The sequence below is a fragment of the Ochotona curzoniae genome, unplaced genomic scaffold (assembly GCF_017591425.1).
Source record: "Ochotona curzoniae isolate NIBS_2020 unplaced genomic scaffold, NIBS_Ocur_1.0 scaffold_3208, whole genome shotgun sequence".
Classification (NCBI taxonomy): Eukaryota; Metazoa; Chordata; class Mammalia; order Lagomorpha; family Ochotonidae; genus Ochotona; species Ochotona curzoniae.
The window spans coordinates 54,389,006-54,409,520 of NW_024467106.1; the positions used below are offsets into that span (position 1 = coordinate 54,389,006).

Genomic DNA, 20,515 nt, shown 5'->3' on the forward strand with positions numbered 1-20,515 from the left:
CACAAGCTGATTGGGACAACGGACTGTGCCAGACCCTGTACTGGCAAACACACACAAGAATCAGGTTTGGGGTCATCTCAGATGATGTTTCTTTGGAGATCCCTCCAACTGAACTGCTGATCTCAGAACCCCAACCATGAAGAGACTATGTCAGCCAGTGGATTCTGAATAGGTTTCATCTCGATTGAAACGGCAGGATTGGCAGCAATTCAGAACTGTTGAACTATCAAAACTGCTTGAGCAGGACCCTCAGAGCATGCCTCATATCGGGGACCTGGGATGGGTGGGAGGCTGGGTGGAGCTTTTCCCTCTGTTTCTCCCCTGACCCTTTGTAGCTTTTGACCCTTTATATCCTGATCAACTAAGTAAGATTATTAAAAAAAATAAATAAAAAGATACATAAAAGAATTTTAATCATGGCCAGAGAAGTGGTTTGGGAAGAGGGAGCAGTATGTCAGCGCAAGCCCCCAATGCAGCCTCAGCAGAGGAGCCAAAGGAAATGGAAGATAAAGTGACTAGTCCTGAGAAAGCTGAAGAAGCAAAATTAAAAGTAAGGTATTCTCATCTAGGACAAAAACCTGGAGGTTCAGATTGCTTAAGGAAATGATTGCAGAAAGGGCAAAAATATGTTGATTCTGGGGATTACAACAATGCTAAAGCAAAGATGAAGAACAAGCAACTTCCTGCTGCAGCCCCCGATGAAACGGAGGTCACTGGTCATCACATTCCCACTCCTCAGGACCTTCCTCAACGGAAACCCTTCCTTGTTGCTAGCAAGCTGGCCGGCTGATTTAAGAGCTGAACTGCATGAATCTCCTGATTCCCGTGTTTTCTCCTTACCGTATCACCCATCCACACCTTACTTCCTTTCATTCTCTAAGTCGTTTGAAACTGAGAGCTTTGCGGGTAGTGGTAGTTTTTGCTGCTATTGTAAGAATTGTGTAGAATTTTTGATTAAACAGTGCACTGATGACAAAGACACGTTAGAGCAACACAATCTACTTGAAAATAATTGTATGTATTACCTAACTTCCAGTGTATCACCCAACAAGTAATAAGTTTTACAGTTGTAATGGTTAGGCTTTACTTACTTCATTTTAAGTACAGCTTTATACGTTACTCTAATTTAACATAACCTCTATTGTATTGATTTCTTCTGTATTTTCCTTTTGGATTTTGTAAAACAGAAGTTTAAGACCACAAGTGGTAAGAAAAATCAGATAATTCAAGCACATCTAAATGAATTTCAAAAGATTTGTATTCCTGTGCTTAAACTTGAATGACCTTAAACCTGTCCAGCTTTAACAGTAGAATTTGACTTGGGCAATATTTGCCCATTCTGGTGTTTGCTGTGTGACTCAGTGCTTAACAGGTGCTGTCGGAGCTAGTGTTCTGACACAGTCCTTTAATGTTAGCATTCCTTTTGTTGAAGATGTGAATGACGTATGCATGTGCATTGAATGTTGAATGAACGTTTGTGCCATTTTTTTGTAAATACAATAGTTTTGCACAACCAAAAAAGAAAAAAAGAATTTTAATTGCATGCATCATTTGTATATAGACTCAGAATTTTGGCATTGTTTGAATTTGAAGGTAGTTCTTTGAAATCTGGGTTGAGGAAGAGTTTTTAAAACAATTGTTAAATTGAAGCATGGTGAGATCCTTTTCTTCCCATAGGAGGCTCCATTTATTTATCATGAAGTTAAAATGTCATATAGTAGAAAAAATAAAAAAAAAACTTTGATGAAAGTGTCTGGGATAGGACAGACGTATAGAGAGATATTGGTGGAGAGAGATAGAGATCTTGGTTGATCTTCCATCTTCCAATTTGCTCCCTAAATGGTGGCAGTGCCCAGAATTGGGCTAATCCAAAACCAGGAGCCAGGAGTGCCTCTTGGCTCTCCCACATGCATGCATGGTAGACCCAAGGACTTGGGCTATCCTCTGCTGCTTTCCCAAGCCATTGGCAGGGAGTTGGATGGGAATTGGAACAGCTGGGACTAGAGCCAGTACCTGTGTGGGTTGCTAGTGCTTCAGGCAGAGGCTTAACTTACTAATTTACTTGAAATGCAGAGTTAGAAAAAGACAAAGAAAGATCTTCCATCCACTGGTTCACTCCTCAAAATGGCTTCAATGGGCAGGCTGAAGCCAAGAGACAGGCTCTTCATCTGGGTTGCCCCATGTGGATGCACTGACCCAGGTACTTGGCCCATCTCCTGCTGCCTTCCCAGTGCATCAGCAGTAAGCTGGATCAGAAGAGTGTCTGGGACTCGAACCAATACTCATATGGATGCTGGTGCGGCACATTACAGTGCTGTAATGCCAGCTTTAAAAAAAGACAGTCTATAAGTTTTAAAGCCACACACTGTTTTGAGTATTTGTCTCTTGCCGTCAGGCTCTCTCGTATTCTGCATGGGGATCATTTCTTGATCATGCTGTGTATTTGACTTGAGTGTCAGTCAGTTAGTCAACATCTCAGGAATCAGATTGTCTTTGTTAGTGTCACATGGCTTGTATTTGTAATCATTATTTTAAATAACAATAGTCCTAACATTTAGATTGATTCTGTATATTGACCATTGTAAAGAATACTACCATTAGCTTTGAAATACAAGTATGGCTTTGAGCTTCCTTTGGATATATGCTCTACTGGAAGATTTAAGAAAACTAAAGATTGGGTAGACTGGGGCTGACATGGTGGTTTAGCAGGCTCATCCTTTGCCTTGTGGTACCGGCATCCCTGAGGGTGCCAGTTCTCGTCCTGGCGGTTTCACTTCCAATTTAGCTCTCTGCTCACAGCCTGGAGAAGCAGTGAATGGAGAGTGGCCCAAGCCTTAACTTGACTGTTATGCCCATATGGAAAACCTGTAAGAAGTCCCACTTCCTGGCCAGCTCCCTGCTTGTGGCCTGGGAAAGCAGCCAAGGGTGGCCCAAAGCCTTGGGATCCTGTACCGGTGTGGGAGACCTGGAGGAAGTTCCTGGTTCCTGGCTTTGGATCAACTCTGGCCATTGTGGTCATTTAGGGAGTGAATCATCAGACTGAAATCTTCCTCTCTGTCTCTCTGTATATCTGAGTTTGCAATAAAAGTAAATCTTAAAAAAAAAAAAAAAAGAAGCTCCTGGCTCCTTGGCTCAACTCTGACTATTGTAGCCATCTGTGGAATAAAACAGTGGGTTGATCTTTCTGGGGGCCTGGAGCAGTAGCCTCGTTGCTCAAGTCCTTACCTTGCATGCACCAGGATCCCATGTGGGCTCAAGTTTGTGTCCTGGCTGCTCAACTTCCCTTCCATCTCCCTGCTTGTGGCTTGGGATGGCATTGGAGATTGACACAGAGCCTTGGGATCCTTCCCCTGCTTGGCTTTGGATTGGCTGAGCTCTGGCTGTTGTGGCCATTGGGCAAGTAAACCAGCAGATAGGTTTGTTTTTAAAAGATTTATTTATTTTTATTGGAAAGGCAGATATACAGGGAGGAGGAGAGACAGAGAGGAAGGTCTTCCATCCAGTGGTTCATTCCCCAAGTGACCGCAATGGCTGGAACTGAGCCAATCCAGAGCCAGGAGCTCTTCCAGGTTTCTCACCTGGGTGCAGGGTCCCAAGGCTTTGGGTTGTCCTCGACTGCTTTCCCAGGCCACAAGCAGGGAGCTGGATGGGAGCAGGGAAGTGGGGCTGCTGGGATTAGAATTGGCACCCATATGGGATCCTGGCACGTACAAGGCAAGGACCTTAACTGCTAGGCTATCAGGTCAGGCCGGATAAAAGATCTTTGTCTCTCCTTCTCTGTGTAAATTTTACTTTCCAATGAAAAATAATTTTTAAAAGAAGACCTTTCTGTCCTTCTTTATCCCCTCTCTTTAAAAATTTGCCTTTGGTCCCGGCGGCATGGCCTAGCAGCTAAAGTCCTTGCCTTGGATGAACCGGGATCCCAGATGGCTGCCGGTTCTAATCCCGGCAGCTCCATTTCCCATCTAGCTCCCTGCTTGTGGCCTGGGAAAGCAGTCGAGGACGGCCCAAAGCTTTGGGACCCTGCACCCGCGCCAGAGACCTTGGAGGAAGTTCCTGGTTCCTGGCTTTGGATGGGCATAGCATCGGCTGTTGCGGTCACTTGGGGTGTGAATCATCAGACGGAAGATCTTCCTCTCTGTCTCTCCTCCTGTCTGTATATCTGACTTTCCAATAAAAATAAATAAATCTTTTAACCAAAATAAAATTTGTCTTTCAAATAAAAATAACTAAATCTTTAAAAAATTAAGAAAGCTTAAAAGCATTTGTTCATTCTCATATTTATTTAATACCTACTGTGTGGTAGTCTTATTCCAGATGGTAGTGAGACAATTATGAGCCAAACCAAGATCCTTGTCCCCTTGAAACTTTCATTCTAGCGGAGAAATAGAAGTTGCATAATACCTATTATTAATAAGTAAGCTAGTTTAAAGCATTGTTAGAAATCTTTTTTTTTTTGCATTTAAAAAATTTATTTTTGATGATGTTTACATGGTTGAGCAGGATGTATGCCTACGTGGATGCCCATGTGTGAAAGCCACCTAAATGCTTGGGCTCTTGCACCCTGAGGGAGATTCTGATGAAGCTCCTGACTCCTGGCTTCAGCCTGGTCTAGCTTTCAACATGGCAGCTGTTTTGGGAGTGGGTTGGTGAACCATTGGGTGGAAGATTTCCAGGATCTAGAGGTGGTTTATAATATAATTAGGAGTTGGGATGGGCTTTTGAAGAGCTGTCAGTGTTGGTAGAAGTGGTGCAGTTAGTCATTGATACACCTGTCAGAATATTCCAAGAGGAGCCTGGCTTGTGGGAGGAACAGAAAGAGGTCCAGCCAGTGTATCTAAAGTATATGAAGGAGGACAGGTGTGGGTAGCAGGTGTCCTCAGGCGTGTAGCCTGAGGGTCCAGGCGGGCAGGATTGCAAAGATCTGAGCACAGAGGAGATGAGCTCTCTCCAAAGTTTTTTTCTCCTTCTCTCCCCCGAATTTCAGAGGGCTTGTTAGGATGTTGTATGGAGAAAAGTTTGTAGGGGTTTAAAAGTAGAAGCGAGACTAGTGAAAACTGTGGCTTGACTGTTGATCAAATTCTGGATATGTATGGAGAGTAGAGAAAGGACTTCTTGAAGGATGGGTGTCGGTGTAAGGCCGGAGACAGAGAAGTAGCCAAGGTTTAGGACTGCACAGCTGGAGAGCGAAATGATGATTCAGGAAAAGCAGAGGGAGAGCACTGCAGGAAATGAGGGTCGGCTCAGTTTTGAGTTTGCAGTATTGTTAAGAGGCGTTTGAGTTATCATGAAGCTGGATGACGTTACTAAGGAGCGAACTGCAGGAAAGACCTGGGCCCTAGGTATTCCAACACAGACTTTGAAGTGACCTGTGAAGCAGGCAAAAGTGGCATTGCCAAGAGAAGAAAGCATTTATAGTAAGGGGTTGTATCAGCTGCACTGGTAGGACAAGCAATACGAGGATTTGTAAGGCACAGTTAATTGGGATGATATTATGAGGTCACTAGTTGCTGGTAAAAGCAGTTTTGCTGGCATGAGGTGGGGAAGCCTGACTGTGATGTATTTAAGAGAGAATGGGAAGAGAGGACTTGTGGACAGCACATATGATAACAACTCGGCTTTCAGGAGGAGAGAGATGAGATGTAGCAGTTAGGGGAACTGGGAGGAAGGAAGTTTTCTTCTCCGGTAAGACATCCTATAAGCAGGATTTTTATGGTGATGAGAATGATCTGAAAATGGGAAAAGAGTAAATTGTGTTTGAATTTAGTGGTTGGTTCTTGTAGTCACTTCTTTTCATACGCTTGTAGCTTCTTTGTCCCTCTCTGATCAAGTTGCATGTGAAGCTATAAGCTTGTTGAAATGCAACACCTCTGTTGCTAGGCCTTGCTGTTCCTATCCCACTACATACTGCAGTGAACACGGTCTTTTCTATCCTCCAGTTGAAAGCTGCGGGACAGACTGGGCTAGCCCTAAGGCGATAGTTGAACAGTTGGTCTTTGTTTTCAGACAGCTTGACAAGTCCCAGAAAATAGAATTCTTTGAGATTGTCGATTTCATTTGTAAAAATTATTTGCTGGAAGTTACGTGTGTAGGTGCTCAGGGTTTTCCACCATATGGACACTGGTTTGTGTCCTGTTCCACTTTCTGTCCCGTTCCCTGCTCCTATCCAGCTCCCTGCTTGTGGTCTGGGAAAGCAGCAGAGGACAGCCCAAAGCTTTGGGACCCTGCATCTGCATGGGATACCCGGAAGACGCTCCTGGCTTCTGGTTTCGGATCGGCTCAGCCCCGGCCATTGCAGCCACTTTGGGGAGTGAACTAATGGATGGAAGATTTTCTCTCTGTTTCTCCTTTTCTCTGTTTATCTGCCTTTCCAATAAGAATCATCATAATGAAATAGGTCTATTAAAAAAAAAGTAGCAATTTGCAATTTATCATCCACTTTAAAAAATCTTAATTTTTGTTCATAGTCCTAAATACTTCTTTCCTTTGCTTTCAAGTTTTTGTTGAATAATTGTAATTGAGAAAAAAGTCCAGATATAGAACTCTATATTCTTATTTTTTAAGGAAGGTTTATTCATATTTGAAAGGCAGACTTTACAGATAAGGATAGAAAGAGAAGGTCTTCCACCTGCTGATTCACTCCCCAAATGGGCAGAAAGGCCAGAACTGAGCTGATCTGAAGTTGGGAGCCAGGAAATTCTGGGTGTCCCATGTGGATGCAGGGTCTCAAGGAGGTAAACCATCCTCGACTGCCTTCCGAAGCCATGAGCAAGGCACTAGATCAGAAGTGGAGCAGCTGGGACATGAATAGGGTCTGTTGGTGCCACACAGTGGGCAGTTAGCCTGCTGCACGACCATCCTGACTCAAAACGTCTATATTCTAAATTTAAGTTAAACCATTTCAAGTCTGCTCCTTTGTGTGCTTATTTTGGTTTAAATATAGCACTTCTAAATACAATATCAGTGTGTTGATCAACTTGTTGAATTTACAGTAATTGTCTCATTTTGCAGAGATGTCACAGAAGTCTGCCTCTAAGCATTGGAATATAAAATTAGGACATTCAAGGTATTTTGGGGTGAATATAAAATAAATTTGAAGAATTGTAAGAATTGAGTGACTCAGTACTTAGAGTAGTTTGAAGGGTATAATGAGTACGTTCTAAAAATGAAAACTGGTGGAAGGAAAAGGTGCATTTTAAAAATAATAAATTTATTTTATTTTTCATGATGTTGAGAAGGATGCCTTTCCATGTGGACTACCAGTTAGGCTTGGAAGGGTTGAGGAATGGGGGAAAGTGGATGAGACAACCGCCTCCAGTCTCCTTTTTTCTTCCTGTATCTGGGGAAGGTGGGAGGAGAAGGGAGAGGGTGGCTTGCAACAGCCCAACCACATCAGTAGCTGGGATGGGGAAGGCTTCCTGATATCATCCCAGGGTCCTGATGTGGAGCATGTTCCAAAGGTACTGCTTAAGTGGTTTCGATGGTTCTGAAATGCTCTTGATTTTGTTGCTCCAAGATTAAAGAAATCCTTCTAAAGTCCATTGGCTGAAATAGTGTACCTTAGTGTCTCCACACACCCAGATTCTCACTGTTGAAGCTTGTTCAGGAGAGTTGTCCAGTTCATTCTGCCCTTCATGGTACTGGACATCCTCTGCAGACCTCAATGAACTGTTTGTCATGTCCCCCAGATGCATCTGGGCAAGCTGTTCACAGACTTGAACAACTAAGGAGAGGCAGTTCTGACATACGCACTCCACAATCAGATCACAGATCCTGTGATTTTCCCCATGGTTGGAATTCTGAGTGCAGTGATCTAACTCAGGGTGGTCCCCAAAGAAACCTCACCGGAGATGACCCTGACCACACATGAGTGCTAACAGTCACCTAATCAGATCTGTCCCCATTTGCATCTCATATGCAAATCAATGAATGCTGTGGTCCAGCCCATCTCTGCCCACCACACACTTGGCCTTTACTCGCAGCATTCTAGTTAAAGCAACCTCCTAGTTGGAGTCCAACTAACAGCCCTATTAGAGTAACCCACATCAGGCCTGCCACCATCCCCAGTTCCTGTGCATGATAGTATGTGCAGCAGGCTCAGCCCGTCACTTGTATTAGCCTACACACACACAGGTGCTTGAAGGCACCTGGCCAGTTCTGTCCCAGGTCTATCTCCTACGCAAACCAATGGATGCTGCAATCCAGCCCATCCCTGCCCACCACACACTCAGCCCTCACACACAGCAATAGGAACTGCAGCCTGATCTGAGTGGTCTCCAATAACTCCACCAGGTACGCCCATAGCATCCATTCCTGTGCATAACTGTATGTATAGCAGACTGATCCAGTCTGTCTTGAATCTCATTAGGCTTTTATACATCAAAGGGTGTTGAAGCCTAGTTCAGCCTGACCAATCCCACTATCCATCCTGCACTCATGGCAGCAAGTACCATTGCCTGTCCATCTATGCCCACCCTCAGCCCTGGTTCTCATGCTCACCAGTGGGAGCTATATCCCATCAGAGGGGTGCCCACAATTTCTCTACTAAGTCCACTCCCAGCCCTGGGATTTGTACTTTCTAGAAGTCCTGACGGGACTTGTCCCCAGTCCCAGCATGTGCTACCTGATGTTGTGGCAAAACCCAACCAGCCTGTATTTAACTCTGGCTCATGCATGCATAGTGGTTATGGTTGTTTAACTCAACCTGGCTCTCCCCCTAACACAGTTCACATGCAGTCCGATGGGTTTTGTAGCTTGCCCATCCTGGTCTGCCCCCAGTCCTAGCTCTCATACTCACCAGCAGGAGCATTTTCCCAGTAGAAGAGTCTTCACAGCCCCTCTATCAGGCTCACACCTCTGCTGCCCTCGCCCCACCCCCCAGGTCTGTTGTGTGCTGGCAGATGCTGAGGTCCAGTCTGAAATGTCTCACCTCACCTTAGCATTCACTGGTGGGTACTGTAGCCTCGCTAGGCTTGGTCTGCCTCCATTTCCACCTCATTAAGGGGGGTGTGCAGCAGCCAAGTTTGGATAATCCAGCCTTAATGTGAACTGGCTGGAGTTGTGACCCAATCCAGCCTTTCCTGCACCCTGTCCTGATTCTCAAATCTGTCAGTGGGTGTTATGTGCTGGCCTAGTTTGGCCCACACTCAGGCCTGAGCCATGTGTATTGTGGCTGTACTGTAGGCAGGTACTGTAACCTCGTCTGGGCTGTTCCCTGTCTTGATTCTTCCACTCACATGCAGGGACTGTGTCCGAACAGATGAGTTTCCCAGAGTTCTTTATCAGGTCACCTCCCATTGGCAAATCTCATACATACCAATAGGTCCTTGGCCCAGCCTGACTTGGCCCACCTCCTCTCCTGGCAGATAAAGCTGCCTTGCCTGGGCAGCCCACACCTATTCCAGCTCTTACTGTTGGGTGTCCTAGCCTAGCCTTGTCTATCCCACATCCACATCCTGACCTAGCCCTTACTTGATTCAGTGGGTACCGAGACCTAGCCCAACTTTTCAACATCTGCCTTGGCTTTTGTGAGCACTAGTGGGTGCTGGAGCTGGCTCAGTTTGGCACACCCCAGACCCAGTCCACACCAATTTCGAGGGATGCTGCAGCCATAGCCAGCTCAGTTCTCCACCCCCATTCCAGCTCTTCCGCTCACCAGTAGGAACCACAACCTAATTGAGACATCTCCTTAGCTCCCTGACCAGGACCACGGCCAGCTACAGATCTTGCATATTGAGTAGTTACTCTGACCCAGCCCTGCATAAGCCATCACCTTTGCCATCGGATGCTGTAGCTTGACCTGGCCTGGCCCATCCCCCGTCCCAACACTCACTTGCCAAGCAGGCCCTCCAGCCATGGCTTTCATGTGCACTTGTGGATGGTAGTCAATGCTAACTAGCCCAGCTCAGGTCTCCCAAGTGGGTGGGTGTGTTGGTTTGGCCCTGAAAGGTCCTCTGGTTGCCCTCCTCTAAACCACCAATTTCAGCATGCTCATTTACCTGCAAGTATAGTAGCCTGCTTGGTAAAAGTCCCTCAGAAGTCACTCTTCACCTGACACATTCTTGTTTAGCGTTTCTCCCAGACCCGCTTCCCTGAGGAATGCACAGCCCCCAGTACCCACAAGTGTGTAGATTCCCTAAGCCTGGTGTCCTGGCAATGTACCATGGCAGCTTGGGACCCTGCTTGCCTGTCCAGGGCCCACACATGCTCAAGCATGGGTCCCCAGACCCTGTCTACCAGTGTGCCAGTCTCTGTCCGCAACATATCTTAAAAAAAGTATAGACTAGGTATCTATGCTGGCACACTGGTATTATTAATACAGAGTTGGCATAGGCAGCCCCAGGATGCCTGGCAGCTATTAGAGTGTAAGACATGTCTAGGTAATACAACCTAGGTAGTTGATTACAGCTGGGGGAAAGATGTGCATTATGTAAATTAGGTAAGATAATGCTGTAGCTGTTTTTATTCTAAGCAATTTATTACTAATTAAGTGTTCTCATACAGAATTATTAATGCATATTAAATAGCCAATGTTTGGCTGTTATGTGGATGGTGAATAATGAGTGCGTTAATCACAGGATGTTTTGGTTAGTTTGGGTATTTTATGGTAGAGAAGTAGAATAGTAAGGATGGTTTGAATTGTCTTAAAAGAAATCTTAACAGAGCCCTGCATAATAGACTAGTGCCTAAATCCTTGCCTTGCATTTACTGTGATTCCACATGGGTGTGAGTTTGTGTCCCAGCTGCTCCAGTTTCCATCCAGCTCCCTGCCTGTGGCCTGGGAAAGCAGTTGAGGACAGCCCAAAGCCTTGGGACCCTGCACCTGTGTAGGAGACTCAGAAGAAGCTCCTGGCTCCTGGTTTCGGATCAGTTCAGTTCTGGTTGTTACAGCCATTTGGGGAGTGAACCAGTGGATGGATGGTCTTTCTGTATCTCTTCTCTCTTTATATTTGCCTTTCCAGTAAAAATGAATAAATTAAAAAAAAATCTTAACGGTTGGTCACAGATGCTTTGTTAGGTTTCTGTGGTTTTTTTTTTTTTTTTGTAGTGCCAAGGTTTTGATAATATTCTCCTGGCTGATTTTAGCTATTCTAATAGTCATATGTTAAGTTATATGGCTGTGTGTATATCTTGTGGGTGAGCATCGGAAGCCCTTAAAATTGTTGGCTTCTTGTGTTGCTCAAGTTGAAAATTTTCAGTTTCATGGCTTTAATGACATCTTGAAAGTAAAACATAATTGTGGAAGTGTTTAATGTCATTAATTTTTTTTTTAGGTTATCTGCAATGATGAAATGAAGTAACTCAAGATGAGCAAGTTAAAAGTGGCATCAGAGAAAAGGTACTGTAATTCTAAATATTTATGTATATGTAAATTGCAGAGACAGTCCATGACATAAATATTAGAAACTCATTACTTAAGAAATACTGTTTATGTAATAGCAAACATGATAGCTTATTTATAGTATGTTGCTGGTATTTATTAATATTAATATTAAAGCGATAGTCCCCAAACTATGACTCATGAGTCTTGTAAGATCTCTTTGTTTTGTCTAGCTTGTGACCTAAGAGTGCGTTTAATGTTTTTGATTGCTTTACAAATGCTAACATGATACTTTGTGACACGTGGAGAGTGTGGGAGAGCTGCATTTTGCCTAGTTGAATAGAATTTTATTGGAATGCAGCCATGCTGTTTTGGAGCCGCTTTTGCATTGTAATTGTCAAGTGGAGTAATTTGCCAGAGCCTGTGGCTCACAATGCCTGAAATATTTGCTATCTGTGTGTTTACAGAGAAAGTTTGACTCCAGAGTTAGAGCTCATGATGTCATCTATGTGAAGCTCTTGAGTACTAAGAAATTGTCTCAAGTTTGGTAAAGTCAGACAAACCAATTTCCATTTTAAGATTTCCTTAGCGATACAGCCTTGAAGGGATTGCTTTACTGTGTTATGTCCAGCCGTCCGTCTGTAGAATCTGTTGGCGATAATGCTGTTATAATAAGGCTGGTTCAGTAAAAGATAGCTTGTTAATATTACTAATAACCAACGGTTTTGCTGCATGTTAATGTTTTATATTTACGTGCATGCAACCTTGCATTTGTAGGTATGTGTTAAATTTGCTATGTAAGGAACAGTAACGTGCTGTACTAAACATTTTATTTAGGTAAGGTTTATCTCAAGTTGCTAAGTGTTCCTAGTTAATAACCATGTGAGAAAGTTGCCATAAATACTATATTGTTTGTATACTTGTAACTCTCCACAGGAAGGCAAGTAAGCATTTTTTTTTTAATGTTTAGAAAGGGCCTAAAAGTTATTTCCTTAATTTTTTTAATCATCAGGCAAGTATTTTTACTGCTTGGTAGAGCTATGCCTACCTAGATTGTTTTAAGACTGTGAAGTTACTTAGACCTTGAAAACCTATGACTGTTAAGGTCCCTTTTACTTTTTTTCTTTTGAAATAGATTTCACTGAGTGTTTATTGTCTTTTACTTGCTTTAAAGATTTATTTTTATTGAAAGGCAGATTTACAGAGAGAAGGAGATATAGAAAGAACTTCCACTGTTTCACTTCCCAAGTGGCCCCAAGCCTCCCAGGCAGGTGCAGGGTCCCAAGACCTTGGACTATCCTCCAGTGCCTTCACAGGCCACAAGGCAGGGAGCTGGATGGGGAGTGGAGCAGCCAGGACACGAACCAGCACTCCTGTGGGATCCCCTGTGCATACAATGCAGGGATTCAGCCACTGAGCTATCACGCTGGCCCCATTTGTTGTTCATTTTGTTGTTTTAGGCTAACTTGGGATCACCTGAAATGATCTTTGCCTGAAAGAAATTACAATTTCTAGTAATATGCTGGAGTCCAGCTCCAGCTGAGTTCGGAGCTCGGAAAGGGTGCGTGGAGTCAGCGATAAAGACACAGACACTGTTACTTGGTGCCTTCTTGCTGCCTTTTTGCTCAAGAAGAAGCTGTCCTTTTTATTTACTTAGACACATCACAAGTCTCTGCACAAACTTTTGATTTTTTATCTTTAACTTTAGAATTAAGACAGCATGCACAGATGTTCAATTAATTTTTACTTCATGGTCAACTAGGTGCTCTTAAAGATAATTCTGTAAGTTACTATAATCAGTTTCTTTAAAGCAAGCCATTATTCATTCTTCAGAAGTAGCCATTAGGTGACAGCCAGAACTCCAAGGCCAAGGCACAGATGGTTACCTACTAATCAGTAAAACATTCCTACTACATTTTTATTTTCACAACTTTATCTATCACTTAATGGGATAAGAGAAAAAACAAAAGAGAAAAAAACATAAGGATCTAAGACAAAAAGTTTCAAACATTAAATCCCCCTATAACTGCAGGCTCTATAACCTCATAAACAATCAAACAATAATCAAAAGTATATCTCTATGATTTTAATAGAATCACCCTATATTTCCTCTAGTTAAAAAATTATGAAAGTGGCTAAAACAGCTCCATTTTCTATGCTCTAAAGAGTTGCAAGGACAGGCTAACCTTTAAGGTCACAGTAACTATATTTTTGCCATAGCAGTTTCAGCCCTCACTCCCATCACTTACCTTAATATTTAGGATATTTATCAAGCCCTTTCCCAGAAGGTGTGCTACATGTCTGGGCCAGATTCTGAGGCAATGGTTAAGTACCCAATAAGGTGTCCAGAAATGGCACAGGCTTAATTGTGCTCCTGCATGTAAATTGTCAAAGGCCCACTCACCAAGACATTATCAGTGACATTAACTCTCAAGCTCACATTGGTTGCCAAAGTCATCTCATGGGAGCAAGCAACAATGCCTCAATAGATTACAGAATTCTTAGTGGGGTGGTTGAGTGTCCATGCAAATGGGGGTGAGACCACGTCAAGGTGGTCATAGAGAAATCCGCTGGGCCCGGCCACACAGCTGGAAGCTCCCCCAGGCCCTGCCAAGCAGGGAAGCTGTTCTCTTCACACCTTCATGCAATCCACACCTACTGCACGGATCCCAGCAGTAATACTTGCTGTATTGCCTTTTGATGTGAGCTGAATGTAGTAAGGTAGATTGAGACAGAAAAAGATCTCAGTGTTCTTCGTTTCTGAGTACAGTATGGCTCTTTGTGTCTGCAGCGTCTCTGTTTTTGAATCTTGCCAGCCGTGGATTAATTTTTGAAAAGAAAAATTATGTCTGTCTTAAACCTGTACAGACTTCTTTTTCCTTCTTATAATTCCCTAAAAGAGCATTAATGTGCGAGGAAGGGTGGGCATAGGTTCTCTGCCAGTATCACCGTGCCAGAGAGGACTTGAGCACCTGCAAATTGTGCTCTCCGTGGGGCTCCCAGGACCAGTCCTTCACCACACGCGGAGGGACAGCTGGGTGATGCATTGAGACCTGTCTGAGAAATCATAAAATTGTCTTCCACAGAAGCGAAACTTGTAGGTATTGTTCTGAATTTCTTTCTCTTGTTAGATGTGGCCAAGGCACACTGATTTCCTGGGATACCCTTAGCATTTCCCTTAGCTCCAGAGACTTCTGTGGGTGGTTTCTTTGATCAGTTATATATATATATATATATATATATATGTCTAAATAAATAAATAATAATACATATATAAGTCTAAATATATATATATATAGTTTTGTTTTTAGACTTATTTGTCATCCATGAGGTTATTTGTTAAATCCTTTTATATACCTACCTTGGTACTAAATCTTAGAGCCTAGAAAATAAGCTTTAAGGTTTAGTATTTATGATCTTAAAGCGTAGAAAATAAGCATAGCACCTAATACTATGGTTTGAGAAAAGTGGGTGTTGAGTGTTTTCTTTAAAAAAAAGTAGTGTCCTAGTCTTTTTTTTTTTGCAAAGCTTGTAATGTGAATGAGAAGAGAATACTTGAAAACAAATCGGTACCATGACCTACCAGTGTGCAGTAGAAGTTAAACTGAGAGATCACAGGACTGGAGTGTGAAGAGCTTGCTGTGTGATATGGCCTTGATGCTGTCTGCCTTTGTAGCATATCTGGAGGGGTTGATAGAATATTCAGATGTGCTGCCTTTAGCCAAGGATTGAACATGAATGCATTAGATGGGCAAATTTACAGACAGTATCAGTGGGTGTTGACGAAATGAAATAATCAGTAAGATGCAAAAAGCTAACACTTTGTCCATGATTACAGTCACAGCCCAGGTCTTACCACCAAAAAAAAAAAAAAAATCTCAAAAAGGAATTCTGACATTTCATCTTATAACTTTTAGCTTTCTGCTGTATTTGCTCAGAAGTTGGTACTGTAAGAGTACCCTTTAGAGGTGTAATATATTGAATTTTTCTTTATGTAATTCATCTCCTCCCTTCTTATCAGCAAGGACCTATTGTTCAATGTTACATGCTCCTGCATGAACATGAGACTTTGCTTTGTATTTTGTCATCACAGCCTGATAAATTTCTACCCTGGATAACCTCTATTGAACAGGTGGATGACATTGGAAAATGAGTGAACTTGGCAGTATCACTAAAAATTGTTGATCTTCATTCTGAACTGAACCCCGGATCACTTGTCCAATTGTTGTAGATGCTGCTTTGTTCATTGTATGCTTTCAACCTTTAAGATCATCAAAGGTCTGAAATGTATCACATGTCTGTCCTGAGCGAATGACTTTCCCTTGTAGATCAGAGGACGAACAATCCATTATCCTCACATTCTTGCACTGTTTATATACTCTGCACAATTTAATCCCATCTTCTGTTGCCTCTTCTCTGATTTACTTCAGCAGAGCTATGTCCTTTTTTCTTGTCAAGAAATATGGGGTTGGCATTGTGGCATAGTGGGTAAAGCTGCTGCCTGTGGCACTAGCACACGTATGGGTACCAGTTCCAGGTATGGTTATCCCACTTCCTATTCAGTTCCATGCTGATGGCCTGGGACAGGCCGTGGAAGATGGTCCAAGTGTTTGGGTCACTGCTACCCGTGTGGGAGCCCTGGATAAAGTTCCTGGCTTTGGCCTGGCTCAGGCTTGCCAGCGAGGTTGTCTGGGTGGTAAGCCATTTAGTAGAACAATTTTCTCTCTCTCTCTCTCCGTCTCTCTGTAACTCTGACTTTCAAGTAAAAGCAAACACAGAAGCAAGCAAACAAAAAAAAACAATACTGGGCCCGGCGCGGTGGCGCAAGTGGTTAAAGGTCCTCGCCTTGCACGCCCGGGATCCCATATGGGCGCCGCTTCTAATCCCTGCAGCCACGCTTCCCTTCCAGCTCCCTGCCTGTGGCCCGGGAAAGCAGTCGGGGACAGCCCAAAGCTTTGGGAACCTGCATCCGCGTGGGAGACCCGGAAGAGGCTCCTGGCTTCGGATTGGCATAGTATCGGCCCGTTGCGCTCACTTGGGGAGTGAATCATCGGACGGAAGATCTTCCTCTCTGTCTCTCTTCTCTGTATATCTGCCTTTCCAATGAAAAAAATAATAAAAATAAATCTAAAAAAAAAAAACAATACTGTCATTGTGGTTGTAAATTTCACATCCCTCCCCTACTGTCCTTTTCAGAGTCTTTTATCCTTCTTTATTCTTCTATTTTGAATCTTTAACTCCTATTACCATTTCAACATAGTTTGGAATTTCTGATATTTGTACTCTGCTCTTCTGTGATTACTCAATTTACCCTGCTCTTAAAAGCCAGGAATTTTGAATTACTCTATAAATTTGATCTATAGCTCAGTACTCTCTGATGACTAGTTGTTTATGATTCACATTCTCCATTATACCCCATTTCTTTTTAAAAAGCAAATATCTATGTCTGTCAGTTGATCTATCTATGTATCTATCCATCTATCTATATTTGAAAGGGAGTATTATAGAGAAAGAATAAGAGAGAGGTATTGAGATCATCCATCTGCTGGTTCACTCCCCAAATGGCTGCACAGTGCAGAAGTAGTCTGATCTAAAGCCAAGAGCCAGGAACTTCTTCTGGGTCTCCCATGTGGGTGCAGGGCCCAAGCACTTGGACCATCCTTTGCAACTTTCCCAGGCATGTTAGCATTAATTTCTTGTTGATAGCTGCTAATATTAATAATATGTTTGATATATATGTGTGTGTGTATATATACACACAAACTATATGTATATAGTTTGTATATATATACTTCCAAAACTAACTATATTTATATATCAATCTATATATAGATATAGTTTTATGATCCTGTCTTCTTACTTTAGATAGAAGTAGAACAGCCTTGAACTGGTGCCCGTATGGGTTGCTGGCGCCACAGGCAGAGAATTAGCCTGTTATACCATGGTGCTGGCCCCTGCACCAGCATTTCTCATTTGGCCACTTAAACTTTTTAAACACCCTGATTGAGATGTAATTGACATTAAACAATTGTGTATGATTTTGTTGTACACTTTAGTTTTATTTAACCTTATATATCTGTGAAGGTGTCACCTCGGACAAAATTATGCATATTCATCACACCCAAATGTTTCCTGGTACATTTTTGGAATCCTAACCCTTCACTTTTTTCTTCAGTCCAGAAAATGAATGGTCTGTTTTCAGGCAGTATGGATTTTGTTTCCTTCTTCTTTTCTCCCTCGCTCCCTCCCTCCCTTCCTTCCTCCCTCCTTTTCTCTCTCCCTCCTTCTCCTTCTTTTTTTTTCTGTAAAGATTTATTTCATTTGTATTGGAAAGGCAGATCAGGTTCACTCTCCAAATGGCCACAATGGCCAGAGCTGAGCTGGTCCATAGCCAGGAGCCAGGAGTGTCTTCCAGGTGTCCCACATGGATGCAGTGTCCAAGGCTTTGGACCATCCTCTACTGCTTTCCCAGGCTGTATAAGCTGTGAGCTGAATGGGAAGTGGAGCAACCAGGGCATGAACCAGCACCCATATGGGATGCTGACACTTGCAAGGTGATAAGTTACCCATTGAGGCATTGTGCCAGGCCCATGTTTTTTTGTGTGTGTGTGTGTGTTTTATGTAAGGAGTGAATAGAAAGTCTGCTTGGGGAGATGGGTGTGTCTGGCCTTTCTCCTCTGCACAGTTGTAGTTCAGTTCATGACTTTTGAGATTCATCTCTGTTGTAGTGTGTATCACTCAAACGTTTACATTTTAAAATTTTAATTAATTTTTTTTTTCAGTTGAGATTTTTTCCCTTGCAAGCATCTACAAAACATAGAGTCCAGCATCTTATTGTGCAGATAAGTTCATCAGTTTCATGGGGAGACAGTTTCTGGTCTGAAGGTACAGCCGAAAGAGTATCATCCCAATCAATTGAAAGCCCCGACATTACATCAGTAACAATTTATAACGTACCAGAATTAGTTGAAATGATATTGTGTAACCAGCATGTTCAAAGAGAGAGAGAGAAAACAACAACAACAACAAAATTAATTTTTAAAAGATTTATTTTGGGTCCGGCGCGGTGGCGCAAGTGGTTAAAGGTCCTCGCCTTGCACTCCCGGGATCCCATATGGGCGGCGGTTCTAATCCCGGCAGCCCCGCTTCCCTTCCAGCTCCCTGCCTGTGGCCTGGGAAAGCAGTGGAGGACGGCCCAAAGCCTTGGGACCCTGCACCCGCGTGGGAGACCCTGAAGAGGCTCCTGGCTTCGGATCGGCATAGTATTGGCCCGTTGCGCTCACTTGGGGAGTGAATCATCGGACGGAAGATCTTCCTCTCTGTCTCTCTTCTCTGTATATCCGCCTTTCCAATAAAAAAAAATAATAAAAATAAGTCTTAAAAAAAAAAAGATTTATTTTATTTATTTGAAAGGCAGAGTTAAAGAGAGAGCAAACGAGAGAGAGAGATCTTCCATTCGCTGGTTCACTACCCAAATGGCTCAAAGGTTGGGGCTGGGGAGGCTGAAGCTTCTTCCAGGCTTCCTGCGTGAGTGCAGAGGCCCAAGCACCTGTGCCCTGTTTTGGTACTTTTTTTGGCTCGTTAGCAGGGAGCTTGATGAGATGTGGAGTGGCGGGATGTGAACTATTGCTCTTAGGAGATGCCATGCTGCAGGCCCAAGCTTAACTTGCTGTGCCACAGTGCTGGTATTCACTTACACATTTTTTTTTTTTTAAGAGGACTCATGTATTTGAAAGGCAGTGTTACAGAGAGGGAGAGACAAAGGGAAAGGGAGGGAATGAGCACAGTGATCATGGCAAAGCTGGCCTGAACCCAAATTCATCTGGGTCTCCCCTATGGGTGACAAGGACTCAGACATCTGTGCCGTCATGGCTACCTTCCCAGGTGCATGAGCAGGAAGCTGAATCAGAAGTGGCTTAACTGGAACCCCAGGTAGCTGGGATGGAAACTGGTGTCCATGTGAGATGCTGGTGCGGCAGAGAGCAGCTTCACTCACTGTTCCACAAAGCTAGCCCCTGGAAGTTGTCTATATGTTAAGGCTACAAATTTTTGAAAATCAGATATCTGAATAACATAGGTTTGCTTCAGGTATTTTTATATTTGAAACCATATCTTTTGAAGATCAGAAATTTTTGATTTTAATGTCGGCCATTTTTATGCATCTTCAGTAGTATTTTATAGTGTTCATTGTGGTGGGCTTTCAGGTTACGTGTCAGATTTATTCCTATTTTATTTCATGCTGCCGTCACTGGTATTTTTCATTTTGAATTTCTTATTGATAGTTACTAATATTGAAAACATACTTGGTTTAGACAGTTTTTGAATTCTGCCCTGTTGCTCTGGTTATTAATTTTTCCTGTAGCCTCTTTAAAAATTTTTGAAACTGCATGCTGTTTGGATGTAGGCAGTTTTATATCTGTCTGATCCACGAGGGTAACTTTTGTGTTTTCCCCCCGCCTAGGATTGCACGGATGAGAACTGCAGTGTAATAGTGAGTGGAAGTGGAGTGAGTGGATGTGTGTGTCTTGTTTCTGTCTTCAGGGGAAATCACTCACTCATTTATTCACTCACTTCTCAGTGTTTTATTAGCAGCAGGTGTCTGTGGCCACTCTTCTTGAGGCTAACAGAAATCCCCCTTGAAGTCTAGTGCTTTTTGAATGTCTTAGTCTGGAGTCAGATTCGGATTTTGTGAAGTGCCTTTTGTGTGTCTGCTGAGATGATTGCGGAATTTTCTCTGTCAGTGGATGAGTGGCACTGGATACTTTTCAAGTGCTCAATTAACTTTGCATTACTGTCATTGATATGCATTATCCTCTGCATGGCATTATTGCTGTTTTTGTACATTGTTGGGTTGGATCTATTTAAAGCTTGTTTGGAACTTCTTAACATATTTAGTCTGCTTTTCTCTTGTAATGTTTTTGTCTGGTTTTGGTGTTAGGGTAATCTAGCCTTTAGGAGTTTGGAATTGGGAAATATTCCATTCTTTTTCTTTCTTCTTCTTCTTCTTTTTTTTTTCTGATAAGAGCTAAGTAGAATCTTTTCTTTTTAAAATATGTGGTAATATTCTCCAGGGAAACCATCTCAGCTTAGAATTTTCTTAGTGAGAAACTTGTGAAATGTGAGTTCTCTTTTTAAAAGATTTTAAAATTTTTATTGGAAAGTCAGATCTACAGAGAGAAGGAGATACAGAGAGGT

The 20,515-nt window shown here is 42.9% G+C and overlaps 1 protein-coding gene and 1 pseudogene across 8 annotated transcripts in view; both read left to right on the forward strand.

The window, feature by feature from the left end:
* Positions 1–20,515, forward strand: part of AGTPBP1 (ATP/GTP binding carboxypeptidase 1) — a 179,374-nt gene that overhangs the window by 16,833 nt on the left and 142,026 nt on the right. For all 8 annotated transcript variants that reach the window (XM_040963441.1, XM_040963438.1, XM_040963436.1 and 5 more), the window contains exon 2: positions 11,274–11,338. In XM_040963441.1, coding sequence (XP_040819375.1) covers positions 11,307–11,338 — 32 coding nt within the window. In that variant the 5' untranslated portion in view covers positions 11,274–11,306. The remainder of the gene's footprint in view (positions 1–11,273; positions 11,339–20,515) is intronic.
* Positions 273–877, forward strand: LOC121144856 (annotated as a pseudogene).